Source organism: Phoca vitulina, unplaced genomic scaffold (assembly GCF_004348235.1).
Source record: "Phoca vitulina isolate PV1807 unplaced genomic scaffold, GSC_HSeal_1.0 scaffold6, whole genome shotgun sequence".
Classification (NCBI taxonomy): Eukaryota; Metazoa; Chordata; class Mammalia; order Carnivora; family Phocidae; genus Phoca; species Phoca vitulina.
Genome location: NW_022589709.1, coordinates 87,756 through 101,927, shown reverse-complemented (window position 1 = coordinate 101,927; position 14,172 = coordinate 87,756). Strand labels below are relative to the sequence as shown.

Genomic DNA, 14,172 nt, shown 5'->3' with positions numbered 1-14,172 from the left:
CAAGTAGGTCTCCACTGGGGATCCCCTGTGGTCTGGCTGTTTGTATGTCAGTCCCCATCTCTCCACAGTGCTGTGGGCTCCTGATAGACAAAGCCAGAAGTCCCCACTGGTCCTGTGGTCTGGCTGTTTGTATGTCAGTCCCCATCTCTCCACAGTGCTGTGGGCTCCTGGTAGACAAAGCCAGAAGTCCCCACTGGTCCTGTGGTCTGGCTGTTTGTATGTCCATCCCCATCTCTCCACGGGGCTGTGGGCTCCTGGTGGACAAAGCCAGAGGTCTATTCCTTCTAGAATGCCTTTCTTAGCACAGCATATTCTTTCACAGAGAAGCTCAGGAAATGTTTGTTAAGAGAATGTGTACCTCCAACATGGAGACAGTAGACCCTGTCGGTGCTGAGACAGCTCAGAGGCCTGTCTCTCGGGACACTGGGTCAAGATCTACCCTCAGTGCAGGCACATGCACGATGTTGCCTGTGTGAGGCACTTTTGGTCAGCACTGAAGGAGACATTCTCTTGTATGACACAAGCACCAGAAACTCAGATTTCCAGAATGTCAGAGCTGGAAGAGGCATGAAGAATCATTTCTTCCAACCCCTTCCTTTTTTTTTTTTTTTTTAATTATAGTGTATTATTTGTTTCAGGGGTGCAGGTCTGTGATTCATCAGTCTTAATACAATTCACAGCGCTCACCATAGCACATACCCTCCCCAATGTCCATCACCCAGCCACCCTGTCCCTCCCACCCCCCTCCACTCCAGCAACCCTCAGTTTGTTTCCTGAGATTAAGAGTCTCTTATGCCAACCCCTTCCTTTTATAGAGAGGGACCATGGGACTTGTGCAAAACCAGGATGCAGTCTTGCCTCCCTCACTTTGCTAGGCCAGTGCTCCCTGGAACCCTGGGGCATCTGTGGGGACCTTTCCCCACTTTCATGGGAGGTGGGTGAGGGGTCAGAAAGTTGGGGGGAGAGCTCTGGGTTCCTCATCCCTCCTTCAAAACAGTCAGCTCTGCTTTTTAGCTCTTTCACATACTGGGATTCCCTTTAACAAGGAGCCCTCTGGCTGAAAATGTTTAAAACCACTATTGTAGTATATCACTATGCAAGTTTTTAAAAAATTCCGAAAGTACTTTCACGACATTTAACACTTTTGCTCTTTGTGACATGCAAATAGCACAGACAGGCTTGGGATTATTTTCTCTGTTTTACAGATGGGATAATGGAAGCTTGGGGAAATCAAATGATTTAACTTACACGGATTATATAGCAGATTAGTGGCAGGGCATAGAAGCCAGGGCATCAACCCCCAAGGTTAGATTATTTAATATAATCAATACAAACTTGGGAGAGGAGCTGGCAAATGTAATTTTTTTCCCCCCACAGATGATGCTAAGGGGTTTCATTCCCTTTTCCTTCCTCTCCACCTTCCCTTCTGTTCCCTTCCCTTCCGTTCCCTTCCCTCCCCTCCCCTCCCTTTCCTCCCTTCCCTTCCCCTCCCCTCCCTCCCCTCCCTTCCCCTCCCCTCCCCTTCCCACCCCTTCCCTTCCTTTCTTCTTTCTTCTTTCTTCACAATTAGCCACAGGTTTAGAGGCTCCTACTCAAACCATCATTATAGAGCAAGTTGCTTCTTTTGACAGGCAACTAATTTCTCTAAAATCTACAGTGTATTATTAAGTATTATTTTTTAAAGTGGGGGCTTGATAGTCAAGACATTAATCTCTGGCATAGAAAGACATGGTTTAAGAGATAGACTTTCCTAATTTCTAACCTTAGGGCCAGTTACCTGACCTCAGCGGGCCCTAATTCCTGCTCTGTAGAACAGATACATCAAAAGTGTCTGAGTATCTGTCTCTCGGAGCTGCTGAGGCTTAAATGAGTTAATGCATGTACAACAATGAGCATAGTGTATGGCTCATATTAAGTTGTCAGTAAACTAAAAAATGATTTCAGTTGGATAATGCCTAGTTGAAAGCTAACAAGTTTCTGTGGTATAAGACATTTCCAGATCAATTTACTTTTGAAATTGTCAATCACCAAAAGAAGTATATATTATAGAGCATTTCTTAAATTCATTTGGCAAAGTAACCCTCTTTACATGTAGAATGTTCTAGGGTAAGTGCTCCCCAAACCACAAAACATTGCTCTAAAATCCCATGTTATTTTGATAAGGGGGGGAGCAAGATAAATCTGTGTAGACCAGATTTATATGGCTTAGAAAGAGACTTTAATTTTTAAAGATAGTGGTCCTTCAAAGCTAGTATCATGGCACTAAGGTTAAGTTGGGATCTATAAAAATGATTGTATAGCTTGGCTTATATAGTTTCTTTGATATCAAAAGCCAGAGGAATAGTTAAATGTTGTAAACAAGTTTGTTTTATGTAGGGAAATAAAACAATACTGCCAGTCAGAAGAGCGGGGTGATGCCAAAGCCCGGCTTGCACCTCACGTAAGCTAACAGGCTGAGAAATCTGATTCCACAGTTCGATGAAAAGAAAGTTGGCACAGATTTTTGAAGAGACACTGCACGTCAGAGATGAGAGCAAATTTCCCTTTCTTAGAGAAATGGGTTGGATTATTATACAGCACTTTGATTCTCTGCTGAGGATATGCAGGATCTTTGAAAGAAAATCAGAGCTAGTGGTTGGGTAAAGAATGGGGCCCATTATTCAGGAGGGGATTTAAACAATTCTAATACTGAGAGGTCTTCTCCTGGGGCCAGTTATAATTTTTGATCTCCTGTTTCCATCTACCTCTAAAGACTCTTTGAATGTAGGAAATGAGTCTAGATGTTAGATCAGATTTTTTTTTTTTTTTTGAGTGAATGAAGTCTAAGAAGAGATGATTATAGAAGAGTAAATTCCATTGATCTACCTTGCACAGCTAGCAAGTCAGATTTACACATTTGTATCTCTTGGCTGCCTCTATAGCCACAGTCCGGCACCTCCAAAAATGAGACCCGTTATAATATATTTTTAAAAAGTCAGTTGCCTTTTGTGGCTAAGACAACTAAATGACCAGCAAGGATTCTTGCTCTCTTTCCCTAGCATAGAGGTGTTGGTGGGAAGTGGCTCCCTAGCCAGCAGTTGCAATTCCCACCCTGCCTGGCATCTAGGTGGGCCAGGTGATTGGGTTCTGGCCAGTGGAATACAGCAGAAGTCATGCACATGTCTCCTAGCCTGACTCCCCCAAATCTCCGGGGCAGGTTCTTCCTCATCTGTTAGCTAGATGTTGACAGCCAGAAAGATGCAAGCAGACAGTGGAGTCTCTGCAAGCCTGAGTCTCAACCAGGGCCCTCAGCCCCAAAACGGGCCACCAGGTGAAAGGAATTAAACATCTATTGCATTAAATAGCTAAGAATTCAGAGTTTATCTGTCACAGCACCTAGGGTTATCTTAACTAACGCACTTGAAGGATTTGAACTTAATACGTTTATGTAGGACTTTGAATTCTGCTTTAAGTGTTATTTCAAAGTTGCCAGCAATTTTTTTTTCATATTTGCTGGCAGATCTATGGAAATATGGGCCAGAATAGTAGGCACTCTGGTTGCCCAGCAACATCCAATCAACTGCCTACTCATTTAATAAACAACCACTTATTTGCATGTGCTTACTATGTGTCAATATATTGCAGGCCCTGAGGAGATAATAAATAACACAACTATGGTCCTTGCTTTTAGAGAGCTGACATTTTAGTGACAGGGAGGTAGAGAAGAGGGGAAGAAAGACAATATATATCCAGACCAGCGGTCAGCAAACTTCATCTGTAAAGAAGCAGACAGTGAATGTTTCAGGCTTTGTGGGTCACACAGCCTCTGTTGGAACTCAGTGGTGACAGGTCAGGAGGCTCCTGAACACGTCTAGGCAGGTGTGGAGGTGGCCTGGCCTCTGGGGTCTATTTCCTGGGTGGAAATATAGAGAGGTGGTTGGGTTGAAGTGATGTCTTAGAGGATTCGGCATGTCCAAAGTTGGGTCGCCAGGATTTATAGAAAAACTTCCAAAGATCCTATGGAATGGAGGGCTGTGAATTCTTTTTTTTTTTAATTTAATTTTTTTTAGTTTATTATGTTATGTTAGTCACCATACATTACATCATTAGTTTTTGATGTGGTGTTCCATGATTCATTGTTTGCATATAACACCCAGCACTCCATGCAGAACGTGCCCTCCTTAATACCCATCACCAGGCTAACCAATCCCCCCAACCCCCTCCCCTCTAGAACCCTGTTTGTTTCTCAGAGTCCATAGTCTCTCATGGTTCGTCTCCCCCTCAAATTCCCCCCCTTCATTTTTCCCTTCCTACTATCTTCTTTTTTTTTTTTTTTTTTAACATATAGTGTATTATTTGTTTCAGAGGTACAGGTGTGAATTCTTTAGATTACTTTTGACATCAGCAGAACTTTGTGTCATTTTAGTTTGCTTTCCTGCCCAGGCTGTCCTCTGCAGTTACACAGAGGGGCAGAACCAGGGAAAAGAAAGTTGGGGAGGGCAGGGCAGGGCAGGGGGACTCAAGTCAAGTTGCAATGAGAAGTAGATGCCTGCAGTCAAGTTGGAAGATAGCTACAGGACCAATGATGATGGTAAAGATGGTTAAATTCACAATGCTGCTCCCGTGATGAAAAGAGAACTTTCCTTACACTTCTCCCTTGGCAGCCACTTATCAGAATTTGTCATCTTACCTGAATTTGACCACATATTTTAGATCTTGGACAGAGATCTCTATCTAAATCAGTACCCACTGGTGAACAAGATTTCCTGAGGATTCAGCTTCAGCAGAGCCAGTGACAATTTTGGCATCTGGAGCCGCTAAATGTATGACGGATGGGTGCTTGGAAATGTGCACATTTCAGTGGGATGTCAGATTGGACCCAGATACCTAGAGGGTGTGTTGGCATATCAGTGCCGAGGATATAGGCCAGAAGATCAGGAGAGTGTCCCTGAGGCCCCAAATCAAGAAGCAGCAGCTCCTCTTTATTACATATATCAGGTAAGGCCATGCAATGTTCACCAAAACGAGCACAAGTAGGTCACTCTTGAATCTAAGAAATTACTTTACTAGGTGGCTGATTGAGTAAAAGGCCTGAAGCCACAGATCGGGGGGAATTGATTTTCTCAAAGTCAGATTCCCTGTAAACAAAGGATGCTTGAGCCCACAGTATAAGCAAGAATTTAGTCGTTAGAAAGTAAGTTGAAAAATAGCCTCAGGATCTGAAAAATAAAGCGCAGCCATTCGCTCATGGATTTTAAGGTTACTCTGTTCTTTCTGTTTGGTGATTTATCCATTCCATCGGCTTGTATGGCCTGATTCACGCAAACTCAAGGCTGACAAAAAAAAAAAAAAAATCCCTGTGGCCTAAAGAAGGGGGTTGAAACAAACAAAGCAAGCGTGCTAAACATCCACTCCATGGCAGGTGCTAGTTTCTGAATCCCTCACTGCAAGCAGTGGGGACAGGAGGCACTGTTGCCTGTAATTCCGGCAGCAACCCTGTGAAGGTCAGGATCTTACCCCCCTTTTGGAGGAGATGATGTAACTGAGGTCCAGGGAGGTGAAATAACTTGTTCTAGGTCATGTGCCTAGCGAAGAGCAGAGCAGAGACTCAAGTCCTGGCCTGTGTGCCTCCAAAGCCCAAGCTCATAACCATTCTGCCAGTGTTTCTCACCCCACCACCTAGAGCACGATGAGCCTCCTAGCTTGGGGAGCAGGCTTTTTAAATGTGCACATTCCTGAGCCTCATCTCTGTGCTCTAAAAGTAGAGTGTCCAGCTGTTGGGACCCAGGAATCTATACTTTTTAACAAGGCCTCCAGGTAGTTCTTCTATTTCCTGAAGTTTGAGAACCGCTGATCTTGCTATGGTGCCTCCCCTCCCGAGGAGAAATCTTTTTTTTTTTTTTTTTTTTAAGATTTTACTTATTTATTTGACAGAGAGAGACACAGTGAGAGAGGGAACACAAGCAGGGGGAGTGGGAGAGGGAGAAGCAGGCTTCCCGCTGAGCAGGGATCCTGATGTGGGGCTCAATCCCGGGACCCTGGGATCATGACCTGAGCAGAAGGCAGACGCTTAACAACTGAGCCACCCAGGTGCCCCCTGAGGAGAATTCTTGATGAAGTGCAAGTCTTGAGGAGATGAGGGGGCTCCCCACAGTCTCTGATGAGGTTTAGGGTCAACACAAAGTGCTGAGACCCCTGTTCCCAGGAGGAGTGATTGGGGAAGTTTGCACCAATGGGCAGCTGGGGGGGGGGGTCCCTAACCCCTCTTGCTCCGAGGAAACCAAAGTCCAGCCAGGAGATGGACAATATGACTGCAGGGGTGAGGCTGACGAAGATGCAGTCACATTGATTGGCATCCAAGGCATCAGGGCAGAGAGGAATTCGGGGTTGCATAGCCCAGCACCTCTCATTCATTTCTTAACTTCAGAGAGGTTAAGGCCACCCCCCTGGGTAACAGCAGGGCCAGGGTAGAAGCCTCTGCCTTCTCTTCGTCTCTATCTCATCACCATTATGTCCCCAATATATGTAGCCTGCTGCTCATGTGTAGAGAAGAATCTGGCTTTATTTTCAACCACCCCATTACCCTGGAGGGAAAAGAACTGGATAACATCCATGTTCTAATTCTGACAAACACACAACTGTTAGTAGACACATGCCAATTTTGTCCACCAGGAAATAGTATTTTTTTCTTCCCTGAGGGAAATAGGCCGTTCTGAGGATTCTGAGGGAGAGCCCAGGTCCATCCATGGTCAACAATTTTATACGTAGGAGAAACTTGCTTGCCTGCCCAAGGCCTTCCACAAAAGAACTACTTTTATGCTTTCATGTGCACTGCAGGGGGTGACACCACCCCTTCTCTGCATCTGAGAGGAAGATGGTCTGGGAAGGAGGTCACATAACTGGTGTCCCTTCTAAGGGCATTAAAATACTCTGAGCTCGCCACTCCCCGCCCCCCCCCAGTCATTGAAAATGTTCCAGTTGTGTCACTTGAGCCATTTAGCTGTGACACTGGCTACAGCAAGATGAATGTGGCCTGGAGAGTCATGGGGCCCAAATTAAGGTCCCCATTTATTCATAGCTCACTGTGAGACCTTAGGCAGCCTCTTGGGCTGGCCTGCCTCAGTTAATCCATCTAGAAAAGGAAAGGTATATCATGAAGGCTGATATTCTTCACAATCACACCAAAGAACAGAATGCTTTGAAAAAGATAAATAAGTCATCCCAGTGTGTTCAGACTTTAGTCACGTGCTACCTCCTTGCCATTGGCCGCACCTGTCAGTAACCACTCACCCAGGTAACTTCCACTGAACGAGGATCAGGTGCCAGTGCATACATGATATGTCTCCATTTTATAGATGTGGAAATTGAGGACTATAAGAGCTAAGTAACCTAGCAGATGTCTTTTCCGGAGCAGGAGTCAGAAGAACAGGGGATAAGAGAAATTAACTCAGACTTGGACTATTTCTGGAATGAGCATCACTTGCAGTAAATTTATTCCCCAAGGACAATGCCCTTGTGCAATCACCATGCCAAAGGTTTGCTGGGAAGTGGTTAGGCCCCTAATGATTATGGTCATAGCCAGATAGGGAGCCCCTGGTTGGCACCTGCTGAAAGTTAGCACAGGTAGTGGGCCTATGGTAGCTGAGTCCTAATGTGTGCCCAGTAGAAGGTGGGAAATGGGTTCTGGGCCCTCAAAGTGTTCACAGTCTAGGAAGGAGAATGGGATATGTGTAAATAGCCCTGCAACAGGGGATGTTGTGCTGATGTCCTGGGGAGTCAAATGTACTGTGGGAACACAAAAGGTCAGGAGATGGCTTCTATAGGGTGTGGAAGGCATGATAACAGAGGAGACAATGAAACCTGGCCTTGGTGGTAGACAGGGTCGTGGCCCCCCTGACAATGTCCATGCCCCTTCCCCAGAAACTGACATGGCAGAAGGGACATTGCAGATGTGATTAAAGTTATAGACCTTGAGATGGGGAGATTATCCCGGGTTATCTGGGGGGGCCCAAATTAACTACATGGTTCTTAAAAGCAGAGAACCTTTCTTGGCTGTGGTCAGAGAGAAGATGTGAGGATGGGAGAAGGGTCACAGAGATACGACATTGCTCGGTTTGAGGATGAGGAAAGGTAACAGGAACTGAGAAATATGGGCGGTCTCTAGAAGAAAGTGGAAAAGACAAAGAAACAGATTTTCCAGAAGGTACACAGCCCTGCTAATATCTCGATTTTAGCCCAGGGAGTCCCCAGTATGACTTGTGATCTATGATAAATTTGTGTTTTTTAAGCCACTGTTTGAGGTAATTAGTTACGGCAGCAATAGGAAATGAATACAGCCTTGGTGAATGGGATGTGGTAAGATGGACATGGAGGGTGGGGTTCCAGATAAGAGAGCAAAGGATCTGGGTTTGTGGGAGGTGGGGGCAGAGAGCATAAGCAGAGCTGTCCAGTAGAACTTTCTGCGATGATGGAAATGGTCTCCATCTGTGCTGTCTAGGATGGTAGCTGCCAGCCACATGGGGCTTCTTGAGAACTTACCACATGGCTAGTGCAACTGAGGGACTGATTTTTCAATTATGATTAATTAAAAATTAAATTTAAATAGCCATACACAGCTAGTAGCAACTGTATTTGACATCACAGGCACAGAGAGCATTAAGTTTGAGAGATAAAGACCCAACTTTCAATGTGCCAGGCCCAGCACTTAGAACTTTTGCACATGTGAGGTCATATGATCCTCTCAATGAGCCTATGAGGTTGGCATTATATATGGTGATCCCCATATACCAGATGAGAGAACTAAGGCATGAAGGACCCGATAACTTGTCCAGAATCACAGAATGATAAGCAGTCTGTGCCAGGATTGAGTTCCAGGATTCCAGAGTCAACACTCTGGTCCATGGCACTCTGCTAATGTTCTATCATACTATGCCATGCCTCTTACCACTGCATTGTGACACCATAAGGAATAAAGAATGTGATGGAGGCAGTGGACAGAAAAATAGAGGCCGCCATGAGGCAAGGGGGCCAGGGAAGGCTTCCCTAGGGAGTGACGTTTACTCTCAGTGCTCAAGGCTGAGGAGGAGTTGGCCTAGAAAAAGAGGGGAATGGGGTAGAGAGAGTGCCAGGTAGAGGGAACAGGTGTGAAACCTCCAAGGTGAGGAAGAACAAGATATATTCAAGGAAATGAAAGTCGGTCAGAATGACTGGAGTCATGAGAGTAAGAGAGTGAGTGTCCAAGGTCAAGGGTGGAGAAGATGGCAAAGGCCAGAGAGCACAGGGTCTGGTAAAATTGTGAATGCCTTTCCAAGGATTTGAATGTATTCTAAAAATTAATATGCATATATACTATATATTAATACATAAATGCACACACATATTTTTCACTCCTTTAATGGGGAAATGGAGTAGATGTGATCATGGGTGGATCAGGAGAAAATGGCCTAGCTTCATCAATAACCATCATTCTCAAGTCCTTCAGAATCCCTCAGAGAAAGCAGTAGCATTTCATATACATCTATAACTTTATATTTTCAAAGTACTTTCCTACCCTTGGGATCTTCACTAGTACCCTGGACAAAGGTAGAGATTTTTATCTCCATTTTGCAGACGGGTGAATTAATTCTCAGAGAAAGAAACTGACTTGCCCAAAGTCCCAGCTGGTTAGTGGCAGAGCTGAGTCTAGAATCCTTGTTGCCTGAGTCTCTTTAAGCAGATACAGTCCAGGAAAGATGGGCTCACAAGGCCCTCCACTCTGGCCCTCTGCTTCGCCCAGCCCTCTCCTTCCTATGAAATGGAAGCAAAGGTGGCCTTTACCTTTCGGATGCCGTCATGCTTCATTTCAATCACATGGAGGGTGTAGTTGGTCCGGCGTCCCTTCTCATTAAACTGCACGTTTCCTGTCAAGCCTTCAAACCGCACCTGGAAAGGAAACCAAGTAGTGACCATGAACTCAGAGGTCCCAATCCCACCTGTTTGCTTTTTCTGCTGAAGCAAAAGTCCACAACCTGAGAAGCTTACATGGGATGAGGTCTTGGAATAATATGGCTACCAAAAAACCTCGCTACTCCCTTTCCCACAGCAGACATCGCCATCAGAGCACAGTTCTCTTTCCAACCAAACTGAGATTCATCCTGAAAACCTTGTTCATCTGTTGCCTTAGGCAAACAGTAACCATGGATCAAAGTAGATTCTGAGAAGAAATCTCGGCACCATCTCTAATAGGACACCCTCATCATGACCACACCATGGGCGGCACCGCCCTGCAGACACACGCCTTTTGTGGAGAAACAGAAGGAGGTCTGTGAAGCAAAGGGACCAGTGTGCCATCCCTGGTGAGTCAGGAGAAGAAGCCGGCCTTATGATGCCTCAGGCAAGGCTTGAATATGGTTTCTTAGTTCCCGTGTGAGGCTGGGGAATAAAAACTTGGGAATCCGAAGACCTGGAACAGGGAGACTTGAATTTGACCCTGGGAAATGGAGTGACCTTGGATGATTCACCTAAGAATCAAGTTTCCAAAATTCCAGCCCTGTCTTCATGTTAAGACCAGAGCATGTGGGGCTTTAAACAAGTCTCAGCTGGTTAAAACAAAATTTGCATTCAACCCCAAATATGCCGCATGGGATTTCTTTTCCACAAATGAGTCAGATCAAACTTTTGGGGCCTCACATCTTCAAGATCATATAGAAGGTCAAGTGGTCAGCATGTGGGATTTAAGAGCTTTAGGGCCAATCTGCCACTCTGGAGATGACCAATAAATCTCACTCAGGTCCACCCTCTGGTGAAGGATGAGTCTTGCTGTATGTCATCTACTCAGGTACAAGAAAGCACATTCTCTAATGGTGACCCACCACCATGTGTTCTCAGATCAGTGTGGCCTAAGGCCAGGGAGGTGAATGTCTACCTGTCACCAACAGGAACCTGGCCTTATGACCCCGCACTGTTTATTTCCCCCTTCAAATAGCTCAAAAGGAAGACTTACAGGGTTTTATCTTTTTCTTACTGACCAGCTCCTGTGCCCTGAGAAGGTATAAGAATAGTTGGGGTGTGTATGTATTTGAGAGAAGGGGTGGGGGAGCAGAAAGAGAGAGAGACAGAATGGGAGGGATGGAGGGAAGAAGGGAGACTGACGGCTCTGAGGATGACCCTCTCATCACCTTCTGGTGTGGAGTCTCAGTGGGGAGGCCATGACAGGCCCAGAGCACTGAACAAATTATACAACAAGCTCTTCACTCTCTAAGATGAAATGTAGAAAAATCCTCACTCTGGAAAAGTCTAGACTGGCTTTGCCTTTCAGAGAGAAAACAAAACACAGATCCTCCTGGGAAAAATAAGAGGAAGGGAGCCATTGCAATCTGTCAGCAAGTTTGCTTTCTCACCTTGGTCATCTCTTGCCCATCTCTGGCTTTCCCATTCATTCGGTTCCAAGTACTGGTTTATGTAACTCATTTGGGAAAACAGACTGAGACACATGTGCAGATGACCAATTTTCCCAAACAGAAGGAGGGGTGTCATTAATGATCCAAATGGGCATCTGTGCTTTGGCCCTGGTCTCACGTATCATACCGATTATCAGTATGGCATGTTAGTATAAATTGTGTAATATTTCTATGACTCAGTTTCCTCATTTGTTTAATGGGACCAATTAAGAGTTAATTATGTCTTAAGGTTGTTTTAAGGATTAAATGAGATATTTTATGATCGATGCTGGCCCCATGGTGAGTATTCAACGAAGGCCAGCTGTTATTTATTGTTAGTAATAGGGGCAATAATAACTACCACCATTTGCCAAGTATTTCATGTTTACGAAGCACTTTCATGCCTATTCGTCTCCATATACAGGAACTCCTGAGGTATGCCATTTAGAGATGATCTTCCTTTATGTGGGAGAAACCAAACCTCTGGAAGGTACACTGATTTGCTCCAGACTTAAGACTTTTCAGGGTAAAAGGCAGGCCTAAAATCCAGGGCTTCTTCTATATTCCAGTATCTTCACTGATGATGCCAAGTGGCCTCTCAAACAGGGGACAATGCTGTCTTGCTAGGCTCTGAAATGTGCACAGCAGTATGGTCTCTGTGCCTACCACTACCACCTGCTGTTTCCGCTGGGCATTTCCCCAGCTATGCTCTGGTCATGCCCAATGACTCGGCCATGAGCAGGTCACTGAGCCCCACTGTTTCTTGGTTTCCTCCTCAAAGAATGGAAGTGCTTCGCGTATTCCCTGGACACGAGTGTTCCATGTAAAGTGTACATTATTTGAGTGATGAGGATGGCGAGGATGGTTGCTACTCTGACTGTGGGGTCGTAGGGTGGGTCAGGTATGGGCAAATAAGATGACTTTAACATTGAAGCCTTGAGTCTGCTAAGCTGTTATCTCAGAGCAGGGAACTCTCTCAGCACAAAGGGAGGTCTTGTCACTGTCATTTTTACAAGCCTTTCTCGGTTTCCAAAAAAATCATCATTAGTGGAATTCTAGGCCCCCTACCTGAAGGACTCTTGCACTGTCATGTGTTTTCACAGGAGGATGTGTATTTGACGTTCACAGAAACCCAGTAAGGAGCGAGAGCGGCAGTTATTTTGTCCATTTTACAGATAGGATTATTGAGACTTGGAGCTTATGGCACTTGGGTTCAGGATTTACAGTAAGTCATGAGAGGTCTGGGGCAGCTGGAGGCTCTTACCATCTAGTTGGAGAAGCTAAGATTTATACACACTGAAATAGATCAAAGGGTGGGAAAGGAGATGTCCCAGAATCACCCTTCCATGATGGCAGAGCAAGGAGAGGTCAACCGAATGGCTCAGCCCCACACCATTTATGTGGATAGTTGGAACTCAGAGTCAGAAGCAGCAGCTTCTCAGAAACGTCCACTTTGGGCAAATCAGGAAACTGCTGTCCTGTCCATCAGGGCTGAGATTCTTGGCCCTCATCGCCCCCATCACCCATCCGAGGGAGACTGGGGTCAGACTGAGTTCTTGCTTGCTGAAACTCCTGCTGCCATCCTGGTGCCTGCCAGCTTCCTCTGTGAAAAACAGAATTAGCCGTGGTTTCCTGCAAGTGGTATTGGGCGCCAGCTCAGAGTCTACCACAAATGAGATGCTAAAGGACAACTTTTCTTTCCTGCCCGGTGCTGGAGGAGTGCCGGGTGGTGTTTCCACTGTTTGAGGCATCAACACTGCAGATTTCTTCGTCCCCTATTCCTGGGGGAGACAGCAGAGATGCTCTGGACCCAGGGCTTCTGTAACCTCGTTGTGGCTGCCTTCAGGTGGATCTCATCCTCTTGGCCCCTCCTCCTGAGTGCCCACTGGGTGCGGGAAATCAGGGCCTGTGGACTAGGTCCCGGTGGACCACATTCTGTTTATTCTGGCCAGGGCAAGTCTCAGGACCCCTCTGAGCTCCCACTTTTCCACCTGCACAATGGGAAGAATAACTTGGCCTTAATTATCTCATTCAGTTGCCCCCATGTTCAAAGAAGCTTATACATTCTTCTTTCTTTTCTTTTTCTTTCTTTTTTTCTATTTATTTATTTATTTATTTATTTATTTAGAGCCCTGTGACAAGCCAATGAGGCAGGCAGTGCTAAGAGGATTACATACATTTAGGAGATGAGGAAATCGAAGCCAGAAAAGTTGAGCAGTTAGTCCAAGATCTTCAAGCTAGAACTTGGTGGAGCCATGGTGAGAACCTAGCTCTTCTCTTCCTAACTCCCTAACAGCCAAGCATGATGCCCACAAGTCCTTGCTTGTATCCTGACTCTAGTCTCTTGCTGGATATCATTTATATCTCTTCCATACCCTCCAAAGCCCAATCCACTCTTTGTTTGAATTTATCCTTCCTTTAAGGCTTTCATGACCATCAGTCTCAGTTGGCTTGGGACAGTTCCAGTCTACATCTCTTGTTCTGGAATAACTGATAATAGCTTTCTCTTTCACTCATAAATGTCCCAGTTTTGATGATAAATTATATGATCACCTTATTTAAAGCCCCAGTCCCATTCTTATAGGAAGCCTTGCTGATGTCCACATTCCTCAGTCAAGGCATTCTGCTGTGACCATCCAGAGGACTGAGAGCTTGGCTATGTTATTTAGCCCTTAATCTACTAACCTTTATAGCTAGTGTTTCTTAAGTTTGTCTTCCATTCAAAAGTGGGTCTTGAGTCCTGAAAGGCAGGAACTGTGTCTTACACCCCTATTGC

General features: G+C 45.4%; 1 protein-coding gene across 3 annotated transcripts in view; it reads right to left on the bottom strand.

The window, feature by feature from the left end:
* The window catches only part of GRIA1 (glutamate ionotropic receptor AMPA type subunit 1), a 147,573-nt gene that overhangs the window by 97,508 nt on the left and 35,893 nt on the right, over positions 1 to 14,172 (bottom strand). For all 3 annotated transcript variants that reach the window (XM_032403566.1, XM_032403567.1, XM_032403568.1), the window contains exon 6: positions 9,796 to 9,900. In XM_032403566.1, the coding sequence (XP_032259457.1) occupies positions 9,796 to 9,900 (105 nt within the window). The remainder of the gene's footprint in view (positions 1 to 9,795; positions 9,901 to 14,172) is intronic.